The sequence below is a fragment of the Pseudorca crassidens genome, chromosome 4 (assembly GCF_039906515.1).
Source record: "Pseudorca crassidens isolate mPseCra1 chromosome 4, mPseCra1.hap1, whole genome shotgun sequence".
Lineage (NCBI taxonomy): Eukaryota > Metazoa > Chordata > Mammalia > Artiodactyla > Delphinidae > Pseudorca > Pseudorca crassidens.
In genome coordinates, this window is record NC_090299.1 from 18574872 (window position 1) to 18590259 (window position 15388).

Consider the following 15388-nt stretch of genomic DNA (forward strand, 5'->3'; position numbering starts at 1 on the left):
TAAGCTGTGCTGCTATACTTTTTTGTTCTATTTGAGGTCAAATATAATCCAATTCTTAAAAACAGAGGAAAACAGCAACTAGCATCAGCTAATTTTATGAAATCTTGCTAAACGCTTGATATGTATTATCCCCTTACTGCTTACAACACTCCTCTGAGGTGAGTAGATTAGCCATCAACAGGCAAAAAAGATAAACAACAGATTAGAATATAAGCGTTATGTGAGCTATTCATAGAATGTTATTCGTGGAAGGCCTTTAGGAGAATCATTTACTCTAACCTGTCTCACTTAAAACCTGAGGAAAACAAAGCCCAAAGAAGTTAAGTGAAATGCCAGAAGTCCCAGAAAAGTTAAATGACAGAAATGATGACAAGAATACAGGATTTGAGTTCCCAGACTACTTTTTCTAAAAACTATGATGTCCTCTGTTTTCCAAGTTCCAAAAAAAAAAGGAAATGTCCACTTAAGATTGTACATGGTACCAGCAATTCAAATTCAAAGGTATTTGTGGGAAGAGATCAAGTGGCAAGGGCAAATTCTGTCAATAAATGGCTGTTAGCATGGGTTAATTTGAAAATAAGGATTTTTATTGATAACCATTATAGACAAGAGACCATTAATATCTAATTATAAGGGTTAGGTACATATAGTATGGTCTATGAATCCCACATTTGCTCTTAAGTTATTTAACTCTTTTAAAAAATAATAATGAATCCCTAGAATGGATAAGGTTGATGAAACCTGATAAGGTTATTTCTCTTCTAATTTTACTTACCAAAATAACTATGTTATGTTAGTCCTGCCACATTTTGCCTGCCTAGGTAAGTGCTTCATTGATAAGCGTGACCAAGGAAACCACCAAAAGTAAGTTAAGTACCATAAATTGGCTTGTTTTGGGGTAGTGTTATTTTTAATTTTTCCATGACCAAGATTTCAAGTGTTCAAGTTTATAAAACAACAAAAAATAACATAAAAACATGTAAAAATCTGTCCAACTGTTCTGTTAAATCTAGTGAAAACTAAACCTGACTTATTTTTTACTGTGTTTCAGTATTTTACACCATATCAGTCACAAATTTAAGTACAATATTTATACCTCATGCTCTTGCAATTTTGCCCCTTTAATCACTACTGGGTTTTTTCCAGTCTTCTCAAGGGCTTTTTAAATGTGTCTGACACCTGCCTGTTGTTTTTGGCTATTACAATTCAAATCAAGGTTGTATAAGTTCCCGAATGTCTAGGGAAGGCAAGTTAACCCAGGCGTTAACTATGGTTAAATGTTATGGAATAAGCTCATAAAAACCCAAATTCACATGAGATAGAACTATATATATGCAATGTGAGTAAAGGATCTTGAAAATTAATAAAAAGTACAGCATCAGCACACAGAGAAGGCCATTTTGGGAAAGCACTTCAAAGAGTTTGAAAACAGGCATTAAGTACTAGGCAAGAAATGCCGTGGGCAAGTAAAAACCCCTAAAAAGTGAGAGGGTCTGGCAGAGAAGGAAATAGAATTCAAGCTGTTTTCTCAAAAAGTATAATACAAACCTTCCCCACAATTCATTTATTCAAGAAAAGAAAATGACACATTTCTTCAGAACTTACACTGTGGGCACCAAGCTGACTACAGTTAAGCTAGCTATAAAGTGCGCTGTGCACACCCCCCCAGAAAAATCCCTTATATTAGTGACCACTCTCATGACTACTGTGCACAATCTTAAACATGAGGTCTCAACTTCCATGTTTTAATCTCTAGAAATAACCTTTCTCTTGAGCTACAAACTCGTATTCAACACCCTTTTGGACATTTCTGCCATATTGCTCTAAAGGCATTTCAAACTCCACGTGTCTAAATCCCAATCTGGTACCTGCTCTCCCACCTCCAACCTACTTTTCCTCCTCACATGCTAACTCTTCCTAGAGTTGGGGTATTTCCATCTGCCAGTCATTAAAAGTAAAAATTTTAATCACCTTTGCCTTCTTTCTCATTTCTCACATACAATTAATCATCAAGATTCTAAATGCTATCCATTTCATTATAACACTTGCTTAGTCAAATGTCTTTCTTACTGAATCATGAGTTGGTAGATACCAAGGAGACCATCTAATGCACTTTGTTTACCATGTACAGTGCCAGACATACAGAAGGTGCTTAATATATATTTGAGTTATTGTTGCAATACTAAAACATTTACAAATATTTTTAGTGTTATAGACATGAAACTGTAATATTTATTTCAACCCCAATTAAATTTCATTCAAAAGAGATTTAAAAGAAGGAAAAAATAACTAATCTCTCTCAGCTGAAATCCACAAAGAAAAATTGAACTGACACAACAACAAAATGCTCTATTATTAAGTAAACTTCTTGGAAGTGTAAAAGCATTCTTTTCCTTCTAAATTTCTCTAGGTCTTCTTAGATTCCAAATACTAAAGGTTTTGTTATTATTTGTTATATATATTGTCATTTTTTACTTTTAGCCACATGTTATAGAATACTTTCATGTCAAGACATTAATCTGATACAAGCCCAACTCAAAAAACAATCTATTAACATATACAGTTTTAATATATGATGTCTCAAATTTAACATGTCAGCTTATATGGTGCACAAAATTTAAGTAAATTAAATCTAACTTCTACATAACTTTGTGATACTGACCACGGCACAGTAACTATTCTATTTGTCCTAAGAAAAATACATAATTATTAGTTATTCCCTAATAGCCATTCAAACATTGATAAAACTAACTATATGTCTTTATTTAACATGGATGCTAATAACTGTCAACTTAAGAGTATGGGGCACATCAGACAACACTATTTGGAGACATCAAGATTTTTTTAAGTTGGAAAAAAAAAAAAAACCCTAATGGAAATTAAACAGAAACTCAAAAGGTTTCAGACTCCAGATGAGCCCAAATAGCAATAAACTTGTGGAAGGAGAATAAAGAGTTAGGGTCCACAAAAGGCATGAAACTGGACATAGTTCCTAGTGAGACTCTAAATTAGAAGCTGTACCCAGGTGAAAGAAAAAATAACTAAAACTCTAAAAGAAAGTATTCTTTATAATGTTGGGGCCTGGGGCCAGAACCAACACACCTTTGTAGGCTTCAACTGAGAACTGCAGTAAAACAAGCAAGCTCAGGGAAGCCTCAAACCCACTTTCTCTAGCCAACTTCCTCTCAGGGCTCTTCTCAGTCACTTTCCACTATCTTGTGGAACATGAACAGAGGGATGATGAATAGGAAAGGTCTCCTCCAAAGCCCTCACCCAAGGAATCGACAATCTCCCTGTGATTCTGCTCCTTCCCTGCATTCCACTCATCATGTACAGCGCAGTACAGAACACTTGAGCTGGCCTTTTTTTTTTTGGCCACACTGCGTGGCATGCAGAACTTCCCCAACCAGGGATGAACCTGTGCCCCCTGCAGTGGAAGATGGAGTCTTAACCACTGGACTGCCAGGGACGTCCTGAGCTGGCCTTTTCAACTTCAGTTACATTCACTGAATCCAGACATAATATGTATGCCCTGATACTGACCTTAGAACTCTTATTTAATTAACAGACTTTTTTGTTTTGGTAAAGTTTAAGGTTTACAGAAGAACTGAGCATACAGTACCAAGAGTTCCCATATACTCATCCCTACCCCAACACACGCTCAGTTTCCCCTATTCTTATCATATATTAATATAGTGTGATACATTTGTCACAATGAACCAATATTGATACATTATTATTAACTGAAGTCCACAGTTTATTCAGGTTTTCTTAGTTTCTACCTAATGTCCTTTTAGGATCTCATCCAGGAAACCACAACAGTATATTTAGCTGTCCGCTCCTTGGGCTCCTCTTGGCTGTGACAGTTTCTGAGACTTTCCTTATTTTTGATGACCTTGACAGTTTCAGGAGTACTGGTTAGGTACTTTACAGAACGTCCTTCAATTTGGGTTTGCCTGATGTTTTTCTCACAGGTAGACATGGATTATGAGTGTTTGGGAGGAAGACCTTGGGAAGAAAGGACCATTCTCATCGCATCATGCATGGGTACATACTAACAACATGACCAATTGGTGTTAACCATGATAACCTGGCTGAGGTAGGTTTCTCCACTACCAAGTAACTCTGCCCCTCCCTCCTTTCCATAAGGAACCCTCTTGTAAGGAAGTCATAACTATATGCAGCCCACACTTAAGAGTTAAGTAGTTATGCCCTCTAAAACTTCTTCACTTATGTTTTAAATATAATCCTCTCAAAAGGCCTATAGAGACGAAAAAACTAAGTCTTAGAGAACGCATTTAAGGTTACAGAGCTAAAAAGTGCTAGTGTTAGAAATCAAACCAAAGCTATCTGAATCCTAGCTTAATGCTCTTTTCAATGTAATACACTCAATCTCAAGGGCACAAATTATATATTAATAGGTAAATTTCAAGCTTCACATTATTCAACCACTAGTCTTTTTCCCTACACTTCCATTTAGTTCATCAGGTTCGTTTCTTTGGCAGAGTTTACCCTTTCTTATTAACTCAATCAACTTCCACTCCAAAGCCATGCTATTTCCCTCAGTTTTCTTTGTCTGAGAGAAACAAAATTATTTTTTAAACTAGGTCCCAGAAACATCTTTCCACATCTCTGAACCTGCCCCATAGAAACTGCCTGAACTACCTTCTCAAGTAATTTGGTGTAATTAATGAAAAAAAGCACTGGGCACTAGTTTTATTTAAAAAAAAAAAAAAGGAAAATGGAAGGCTGTATAATACAGAGGGGTTTAGTGCTTAGACTCTGGAGTCAGAAAGTCCTGAGATCAAATTTCAGTTCCATTACCACCACTTTGACTTGGAAAAGTCACTTCACCTTCTTAAAACATCACTATCCTTATTTGTAATCCTAGAAACTAATCTTAAAGCATTCAGTATGTAAAAGAGGTATCTATGCAGTTTTCCATGCAATATCTGCAAAATGAAAGCTCTATGATTTATAGATTAGCCTAATTTTTTTTTTAAAGTTTAAAGATGAACTTGGAACCTACAAAGTTCAAATTATCTTGTACTTTTGGTAACAGAATAGTAGGGAATCTAGTTAAACGAACAATAGTAATTACTTTGAATTGTGCACTGCTTTCAGTAAAATACAGGTTTTTCCTGAAAATGGGATGTATTTTGCACAATTCCTCTCTGGGACAAGTGTCAGAAAAAGTTTCCCCCAAAAGTTAAGGATATACTAAGTTTATTACATTCTTGTACTCACCAATACAGCTAATAAAGGACTTGCTGAAAATCCCTGTCAGAGGCCTAATCACTCTTCTTCCAGAATCAGTAACAGTTCTTCATAAAGTAAAGCAGCCCAGCCATTCAAGGGTAATTAATCTATTGTAGCACTCCAGACAAAAAGCAAGCGAGAAGCAGAGAGGAAATTTCAACTGGAAAATATTTTGACGTAATTGACCCAGATGACAAACTAAACTTAAGCGTATGTCAAGTGCTACAGTCTGCACAAAAACACACACAGATGCCAAAGGCTATTAAGAGCCCACACAAGCCAAGGTGAAGTCTTAACTCTGAGTAAAATATAAATCTTGTAATCACTGTTTAGAAAAGATGCCCAGGGGAAGATAAAGGGTTCTTTCATAAACTCAGAGAAAGAAATGTTTAAACTTTTAAAATTCTTTATCTTTGGAATTAAAGGTAATCACCATTGCAAAAAGTGTTAGGGAGTTTATTCTTTCAATACATGCAGAACACTTGTGTTTCTCAAAACCAGAGTCTACCTATTTTTTTTCTGATCACTTTCAAAATGTGTGAGATTCGTTATTTCAAAAAGTTCAAATTTAATTATAACACTTAAATCCCACAGAAAACAATTATCTATGTTGGAAACAAAAGATAACTTTTTCTTTGTAGGAAAATAAAACTTGAAAGAATACAATATGAATTCCTAACTTCTTTGACTTGATATCCTCATACATATATGGTATGATATAGCTATTTTAACTCTTCTCATAAGCATTAATCAGACCAAGATGAAAGGACCAATGGAAATGCATAAAAAAGCAAATATTTTTTGTGTTCCCAACTTTTTCTTTTGTAATTTATAAACACATAGGAAAAGTTGAAAGAATAGTAAATGAACACCCATTGTTCACTTAATATATCCTCCATCCAGATTCAAAAATTGAATAATACTGTCAAAGTACACTAAATTGTATAATGAATAAAAGTCCACATTAAATAAAAATTAGTAGTAAGTAGGATATGTAATAATCCCTAAGCAAGTACAAACTCAATTTATTAAGAAAATTTCTTAATATCATTTATCTTTTGTGTGTGACATAAAAGAATTAAATAGTTAATGAAAGGTGCATATAAATTAACACATAGCTGGTTATTTTACATGAAAAAAGAGTCTTCCTCATTTTCTCATCATGAAAAAAGACAAAAGTGAAACTGTAAAGTTATGAAAGGTTTCATATGCAAAAGCAGTAATAAATATATTTCTAAGTAATCCTAGGATAGGCCAGAAAGCAGTCCTGGTAAGCACCTGGAACTGTTATCTTGGATCACAAAGGAGTGAGATACTAATTTGTAAGGAAATATATGTGCTCTTTCTTCCTTGACATTCAAGTGTAAATAACTGTGAGCTAAATCCTCATTAAATAAGTTTTAGATTTCCAGTAGACAGGAAAAATTCAATTATGAATATACACTGTGGAAGGCAGGCACAGAAAAATGGAGATGACAGAAAAAAAAGAGTAGGAAATGCCAGTAAAATGACCATTTCCACTGCCACAAGACAAGAGGACAAGGACCAAAGAGAAATCAAGATGTCTCTGGAAATTTCAAAATCACTCATTACTCCAACATTTAAAACTGCAACCTTTAAAACTATGGTAATGATTCAGCGTAACTAATCATAGTGACAATGGTCCCCTCCCCAAATCCCTATCCAATGTCTTCTACAAGATAATAAAAAACAGGCAAACACTAGTGATTGTGAAGATACTGATTCTTAAAAAGCAAATAGCCTAAATACATCTAAATATCATTCCACAAAAAATTTAAGTATAGCTAATCCTTGAAAAATGCGGGGGTGAGGAGCTCTGACCCTCCATGCAGTCAAAGATCTAAGTATAACTTAGTGTAACTTATAGTCGGCCCTCCATTTACACAGTTTCCCCATATCCGCGGATTCAACCCACCTCAGATAATGTAATACTATAGTTTTACTATAGAAAAAAAATCCACGTATAAGTGGAACCACACAGTTCAAACCCACGTTGTTCAAGGGTCAACAGTAAAGTAAAAGACTGACACTCTGAAATAGGTTTTATACATTCAACCTGCCAATGATTTCAATGTTTTAAGATTAAAAAAACATACTTTATTACAAAAAAATTCCCTGACAACATCAAAATAAATTATCATGTACCTTTTCTGAAATGACTTTGATAGTTAACATATTTAAATATGTATTTTTGCGATAAAGTCTACAGAAATGGATTTAAGGTTTTATATATACATATACATATATACTAAAATATATATATATATTTAGTAAATGGATATATTATCATGTTACACAGAAGTTAATAACAAAATTAATATCTAGTCCTATAGTAAATGCAAAACTACATATCAGGTAAGATAATCTATCCCAAGTAATAGGGCAGGGCAGTAAACAAATAAAATATGCATGTGTGTGTTTCAGAATATAAATAATGTATATATATCTTCTGACTGGGAAAGTGTTTTTAAAAAATTTATTTTCGGGGACTTCCCAGGTGGTCCAGTGGTTAAGAATCCGCCTTCCAATGCAGGGGACACAGGTTTGATCCCTAGTTGGGAAACTAAGATCCCACATGCCGCAGGGCTACTAAGCCCGTGCTCTCTACAGCCCATGTGCCGCAACTAGAGAGCCCGCATGCCACAACTACTGAGCCCATGCGCTCTGGAGCCCGTGTGCCACAACTAGAGAAGTCCACGTACTGCAACAAAGAGCCCGTGTGTTGCAACTGAGACCCGATGCAGCCAAATAAATAATGAATATTAAAAATAAAATGATTTGTACCATATAAGGTATTTCTTTTAAAATATTATGTTTGTAAATATTAAATTTATTAAATTCAATCAAATTTATAATAAAGTCTTGGTTAAACAAAAGTGATTAGTACAATTTAAAAATGTAGAAACTAAAGAAAACTGGTTTCTATTACACATGTGTGTAAGAAATATTGAGAATCAAGAAACTAAACCATGATTTGCTGATTATAGGCACTAATTTATCTCCCATCTCCCTATATTATATTGCCATCAATCTCAAATAAAAATCAACTACTCCTTAAGATGGCCTTTTATGCTCTCCTAAGGGTAGGAATCAGAGGATTGGATGGGGGTGCCTAGAAGACAGAGTAGCAGTTAAAAAATTTAACACCCTACCTTTACAGCTAGGAAATTCAGCCCACTCTCATTGGCCAAAGCCTTTGCAATCATTGTTTTAGAGCATCCAGGAGGCCCATACAAAAGAACTCCTTTAGGTGGCTGAATACCCATTTGGGTGAAAGACTCTGGATGTTTCAAGGGCCATTCCACAGCCTGTTTCAGCTTCAGTTTGATATTTCCCAGTCCTCCTATATCTGACCAGGATACCTGCAAAACAAACAAACAAATAATAAAAATTTAAAAAAATATATATGCAAGAAGGAAAACAGAACTATTTAAGAATCAATAATTTCCTAAAAATAATTTCAACAGCATCAAGAAGTAAATTAGGAGTTTATAAAATGTGAGCTGTGTATTATAGAAATACTAAAGAAAAACAAAATGTTTCTGTTTGCCAAGACTTGTATAAGTAACTGGTTCAACGATTGAACATTCTGATAAGTCTATATTCTATTCTATGTGGCTGTAAAAACTAGCTTTCATCTGTTTGAAAATGGTTTGAATCAGTGATCCAAGGTCTCATCTATATATCTAAGTTCATGTATTTCTTTTTTAGCAAAATTACTTTTAAATATCTTCTGTAGGTCCTTATGGAACATGTAATCTTTTCTGCCTTTGGTATATTAATAAACAATCCTCAAAATTTTGTTCCCCCCAAAAGGCCCCCCAAACAAGATAGCTCTTTAGATATTTACTTAATAAATATTCATTGAGAACTACGTACCATATAGTGTACACAGGAAATAGATAAGACATAAATCCAGACTTTAAAGAACTTAACAACTACCAGTAACATGCACATAAATAACTATAGTACAATGGAAAGCATACTAACCACAATAACAAAGAAACAGAAAAAGACTTTGGGACTTCCCAGGAAGAAAAGATTATTCCCAGCTGGAAGGCAAATCTGAAAGCCAACTCTTGAAGCATGGATGAGATCCAGAAATGTGAAAATAGGGACAATGTCAGATAGAGGCCAGTGAGAGGCCCAAAAAAAGGGGGTTCCCTTTTCTCCACACCCTCTCCAGCATTTTTTTTTTCTTTTGCGGTACGCAGGCCTCTCACTGTTGTGGCCTCTCCCGTTGCAGAGCACAGGCTCCGGATGCGCAGGCTCAGCGGCCATAGCTCACGGGTCCAGCCGCTACGCGGCATGTGGGATCTTCCAGGACCAGGGGTGAACCTGTGTCCCCTGCATCGGCAGGCGGACTCTCAACCACTGCGCCACCAGGGAAGCCCTGTTTGTAGATTTTTTGATGATGGCCATTCTGACTGGTGTGAGATGATATCTCATTGTAGTTTTGATTTGCATTTCTCTAATGATTAGTGATGTTGAGCATCCTTTCATGTGTTTGTTGGCAACCTGTATATCTTCTTTGGAAAAATGTCTATTTAGGTCTTCTGCCCATTTTTGGATACCTAGGAATAAACCTACCTAAGGAGACAAAAGACCTGTATGCAGAAAACTATAAGACACTGATGAAAGAAATTAAAGATAATACAAACAGATGGAGAGATATACCATGTTCTTGTATTGGAAGAATCAACATTGTGAAAATGACTATACTACCCAAAGCAATCTACAGATTCAATGCAATCCCTATCAAACTACCAATGGCATTTTTCACAGAACTAGAACAAAAAATTTCACAATTTGTATGGAAACACAAAAGACCCCGAATAGCCAAAGCAATCTTGAGAAAGAAAAACGGAGCTGGAAGAACCAGGCACCCAGACTTGAGACTATACTACAAAGCTACAGTAATCAAGATAGTATGGTACTGGCACAAAAACAGAAATATAGATCAATAGAACAGGACAGAAAGCCCAGAGATAAACCCATTCACATATGGTCACCTTATTTTTGATAAAGGAGGCAAGAATATACAATGGAGAAAAGACAGCCTCTTCAATAAGTGGTGCTGGGAAAACTGGACAGCTACATGTAAAAGAATGAAATTAGAACACTCCCTAACACCATACACAAAAATAAACTCAAAATGGATTAAAGACCTAAATGTAAGGCCAGACACTATCAATTTTTAAATTTTCTGTTGAACCTTTAAAGTAGGCTGCAGGTATGACACTTCTAAATACTTTAGCATATCTCTCATGAAAATAAACATTCTGGGAAGAAATTTTTAAGGAAGGTAGTCAACAACTATTAAAAATTAATAGATCAGAAAGTAGAAAGAATTAAAAAGAAATGGTCAGTAGATCTGGCAATGAGGTTACTGGATAGTGGTTTAATTCAATCAGTAGAGTTTATTTTTATGCCTTTTAAGAGTGGCATATATACATACACACAATACACACATACATGCATACACATACATACAGGCATACGCATGCATACATACATACATAGAGGGACAGTGTGTGTGTGTGTATATATATATATATAAAATGGATAAAAGCTGTATTTATAACTATCATAGATACACAAGTCAGGGAAGCAACTTATAAGAACTAAAATTACACTATGTTATTGTTATGATGCTGCATGATACCCATTCAGTTGTTACTATGCAACTATTATACAATGAGAACAGCATGCTCTGTTGGAGAACATGCTCCATGAGAAACAGCTATTCCATACCTTGGAGCATATTTGAGTTATACCTTGAGTACTATAGCAGAATATTTAGTTAAGCTAATTTAATAAGCACACATATAGATAAAATTTTCAAGATTAGTACATAACTATATCCTTCCTAATTAATAGCATTTAAAACAAAATACAATGATATGCCTATAAATGGCTAGGAGGATGTTTTTCTCAGATATATATAAAACTAAATAAACCTGGCAATATGATAAAATTTGGTATTTAATACATTTGAGTGTGTTTGGTTTTTAATCAGTCTTTTTAAAAATCTTTAAAAAGAGTCATTTAAAAGAACCTAATATAAGATATTAAACTCACATGGAACACACATGGAAATCACCAAAATAAAAGGAAGTCCATATCATAAAAAATGATCTCTTTAGTTAGGGATCAGGGAATAGTAGCAAACAGTGTCAGCTGGACCAGGAGCTGAAGAAGGTGTGTTCCTCAAGAGAAATTAAGATGCTCTTACCAGAAAACTGAATGTTCACTGGACATGGAACAGGCCAAAACACCAATGCCACTGCATGGACTAGTAGTCTATACTGAGGAGTTGGTCCATTGCCCTGAAGGCTGTAAGAACCAGCAGAAAAGTGAAACAATCCTATCCCCTTCCTATCTCCTGACCTTCGGGGCTCTTGCTTCAACAACTGTCTCTCTCTATTCCTGCTTTAATTATATTCTTCACTATATTTTTTCCTCAGCCTACAAATATTTCCTTTTTCTCCCCATCCTTCAAAACAACCTTACTTTGATATTATTTCTACCTAATATTATACCTCCTCCTTTCTCATCATTAAACTTTTTGAAAGATAGTTAGTACCCCTCTACTTCTACTGCACTTATATTTTCCACTTTATATTTCAGTTAAGTATTTATCCCCCCAAGCAGTGATAGGAAAGGAGAGTAAAAGATAAAGATAAAAAGTTTAAGACTGGCAGGAAAGCAGGGAGCTAAGGGCATTATGTCAGAACATCTCTAGACTCTCAGGAAAATTTGAGGCAAAGTCATCTGCAGAAACATCAATCAATCTATTAAATACTGACTAAATGCCTATTTCATACTATGCTGGTTCCTGGCAACAAAATAGTTCTTGTCCATACTGAGTTTTTGACCTGATGGAATATTTCCTTAAAAAGGCATACTTTCATAATTATGCAATTACTATAAAGCCTGGTATATGCTAAAAGGGTAGTCACAGAGTTTAAATGGACGGTCTGGAAAAGCTTTTCAGAAGTGACATATGAGGTGGCATCTAATAAACACAGAAATTAGTCAGCTGAAAGTAACAGCATATGCCGTGGAAAAGACAAAGGTAAAAAAAAAAAGCATTATACATTAGGAGAACTAAATAAAAGTAATTAAGGAACAGGGGTGCGGAGGGCAAAGCGGAGAGATTCCCGCAAGGAGGATCGGTGCCGACCGGCACTCACCAGCCCGAGAGGCTTGTCTGCTCACCCGCCGGGGCGGGTGGGGCTGGGAGCTGAGGCTCGGGCTTCGGTGGGAGCGCAGGGAGAGGACTGGGATTGGCGGCTCAAACACAGCCTGAAGGGGTTAGTGCACCACGGCTAGCCGGGAGGGAGTCCGGGGAAAAGTCTGGACCTGCGGAAGAGGCAAGAGACTTTTTCTTCCCTCTTTGTTTCCTGGTGCGCGAGGAGAGGGGTTTAAGAGCGCTGCTTAAAGGAGCTCCAGAGACGGGCGCGAGCCGCGGCTAAAAGCGCGGGCCCCAGAGACAGGCGGGAGACGCTAAGGCTACTGCTGCCGCCACCAAGGGGCCATGTGCGAGCACAGGTCACTATCCACACCCCTCTTCCGCGGAGCCTGTGCAGCCCGCCACTGCCAGGTTCCCGGGATCCAGGGACAACTTCCCACTGAGAACACACGGCACGCCTCAGGCTGGTGCAACGTCACGCTAGCCTCTGCCGCCGCAGGCCCGCCCCGCAGGCAGTGCCCCTCCCTCCCACCCCACCCCCCGCCCCCCGCCCCCGGCCTGAGTGAGCCAGAGACCCCGAATCAGCGGCTCCTTTAACCCCGTCCTGTCTGAGCAAAAACAGACGCCCTCCAGCGACCTACACGCAAAAGCAGGGCCAAATCCAAAGCTGAGCCCCTGTGAGCCGTGAGAACAAAGAAGAGAAAGGGAAATCTCTCCCAGCAGCCTCAGAAGCAGTGGATTAAAGCTCCGAAATCAACTTGATGTACCCTGCATCTGTGGAATACATGAATAGACAACGAATCATCCCAAATTGAAGAGGTGGACTTTCAGAGCAAGATCTATGATTTTTTCCTCTTTTCTTCTTTTTGTGAATGTGTATGTGTATGCTTCTGTGTGAGATCTTGTCTGTATAGCTTTGCTTCCACCATTTATCCTAGGGCTCTATCCGTCCTTTTTTTTTTTTAAATTTTTTTCCTAATAATTAATTTTAATAACTCTATCATACATTACTTTTTTTCTTTCCTTCCTTCCTTCCCTCCTTTAGACAAGGAATCATCCCAAATTGAGGAGGTGGACTTTGAGAGCAAGATTTATGACTTTTTCCCCTTTACCTCTTTTTGTGAGGGTGTATGTGTATGCTTCTGTGTACGATTTTGTCTGTATAGCTTTGCTTCCACCATTTGTCCTAAGGCTCTATCTGTCCCTTTTTTTTCCCTAAATAATTATTTTTAATTCAATAACTTTATTATACTTTATTTTATTTTACTGTATCTTCTTTCCTTTTCTTTTCCTTCCTTCCCTCCTTCCTTCCTTCCTCCCTCCCTCCTTTCTTTCCTTCTTGCCTTCTTTCCTTTTCTTCTTCCTTCCTTTCTTCCTTCCTTCCCTCCTTTCTTTCTTTCTTTCTTTCTTTCTTTCTTTCTTCCTACTTCTACTAATTCTCTCTACTTTCTCTCCCTTTTATTCTGAGCCGTGTGCATGAAAGGCTCTTGCTGCTCCAGCCAGGAGTCAGGGCTCTGCCTCTGAAATGGTAGATCCAACTTCAGGACACTGGTCAACAAAAGACCTCCCAGCTCCATATAATATCAAACGGCGAAAATCTCCCAGAGACCTCCATCTTAACACCAGCACCCAGCTTCACTCAACGACCAGCAAGCTACAGTGCTGGACAACCTATGCCAAACAGCTAGCAAAACAGGAACACAACCCCACCCATTAGGAGAGAGACTGCCTAAAATCATAATCAGTCCACAGAAACCCCAAAACACACCACCAGACGTGGACCTGCCCACTAGAGAGACAAGATCTAGCCTCATCCACCACAACACAGGCACTAGCCCCCTCCACCAGGAAGCCTACACAACCCACTGAACCAACTTTAGCCACTGGGGACAGACACCAAAAACAACGGGAACTACGAACCTGCAGCCTGTAAAAAGGAGACCCCAAACACAGTAAGATAAGCAAAATGAGAAGACAGAAAAACACACAGCAGATGAAGGAGCAAGATAAAAATGCACCAGACCTAACAAATGAGGAGGTAATAGGCAGTCTACCTGAAAAAGAATTCAGAATAATGAGAGTAAAGATGATCCAAAATCTTGGAAATAGAATGGACAAAATGCAAGAAACAGTTAACAAGAACCTAGAAGAAATAAAGATGAAACAAGCAATGACGAACAACACAATAAATGAAATTAAAAGTACTCTAGATGGGATCAATAGCAGAAAAACTGAGGCAGAAGAACGGATAAGTGACCTGCAAGATACAATAGTGGAAATAACTACTGCAGAGCAGAATAAAGAAAAAAGAATGAAAAGAACTGAAGACAGTCTCAGAGACCTCTGGGACAACATTAAACGCACCAACATTCGAATTATAGGGGTTCCAGAAGAAGGAGAGAAAAAGAAAGGGACTGAGAAAATATTTGAAGAGATTATAGTTGAAAACTTCCCTAATATGGGAAAGGAAATAGTTAATCAAGTCCAGGAAGCACAGAGAGTCCTATACAGGATAAATCCAAGGAGAAATACGCCAAGACACATATTAATCAAACTGTCAAAAATTAAATACAAAGAAAACATATTAAAAGCAGCAAGGGAAAAACAACAAATAACACACAAGGGAATCCCCATAAGGTTAATGGCTGATCTCTCAGCAGAAACTCTGCAAGCCAGAAGGGACTGGCAGGACATACTGAAAGTGATGAACGAGAAAAAACTGCAACCAAGATTACTCTACCCAGCAAGGGTCTCATTCAGATTTGATGGAGAAATTAAAACCTTTACAGACAAGCAAAAGCTGAGAGAGTTCAGCACCACCAAACAGGCTTTACAACAAATGCTAAAGGAACTTCTCTAGACAAGAAACACAACAGAAGGAAAAGACCTATAATAACGAACCCAAAACAATTT

General features: G+C 37.2%; 1 protein-coding gene across 4 annotated transcripts in view; it reads right to left on the reverse strand.

Annotated features, from left to right (window-relative positions):
• Positions 1-15388, reverse strand: part of AFG2A (AFG2 AAA ATPase homolog A) — a 348590-nt gene that overhangs the window by 259120 nt on the left and 74082 nt on the right. For all 4 annotated transcript variants that reach the window (XM_067735130.1, XM_067735128.1, XM_067735129.1 and 1 more), the window contains exon 11: positions 8433-8642. In XM_067735130.1, the coding sequence (XP_067591231.1) occupies positions 8433-8642 (210 nt within the window). The remainder of the gene's footprint in view (positions 1-8432; positions 8643-15388) is intronic.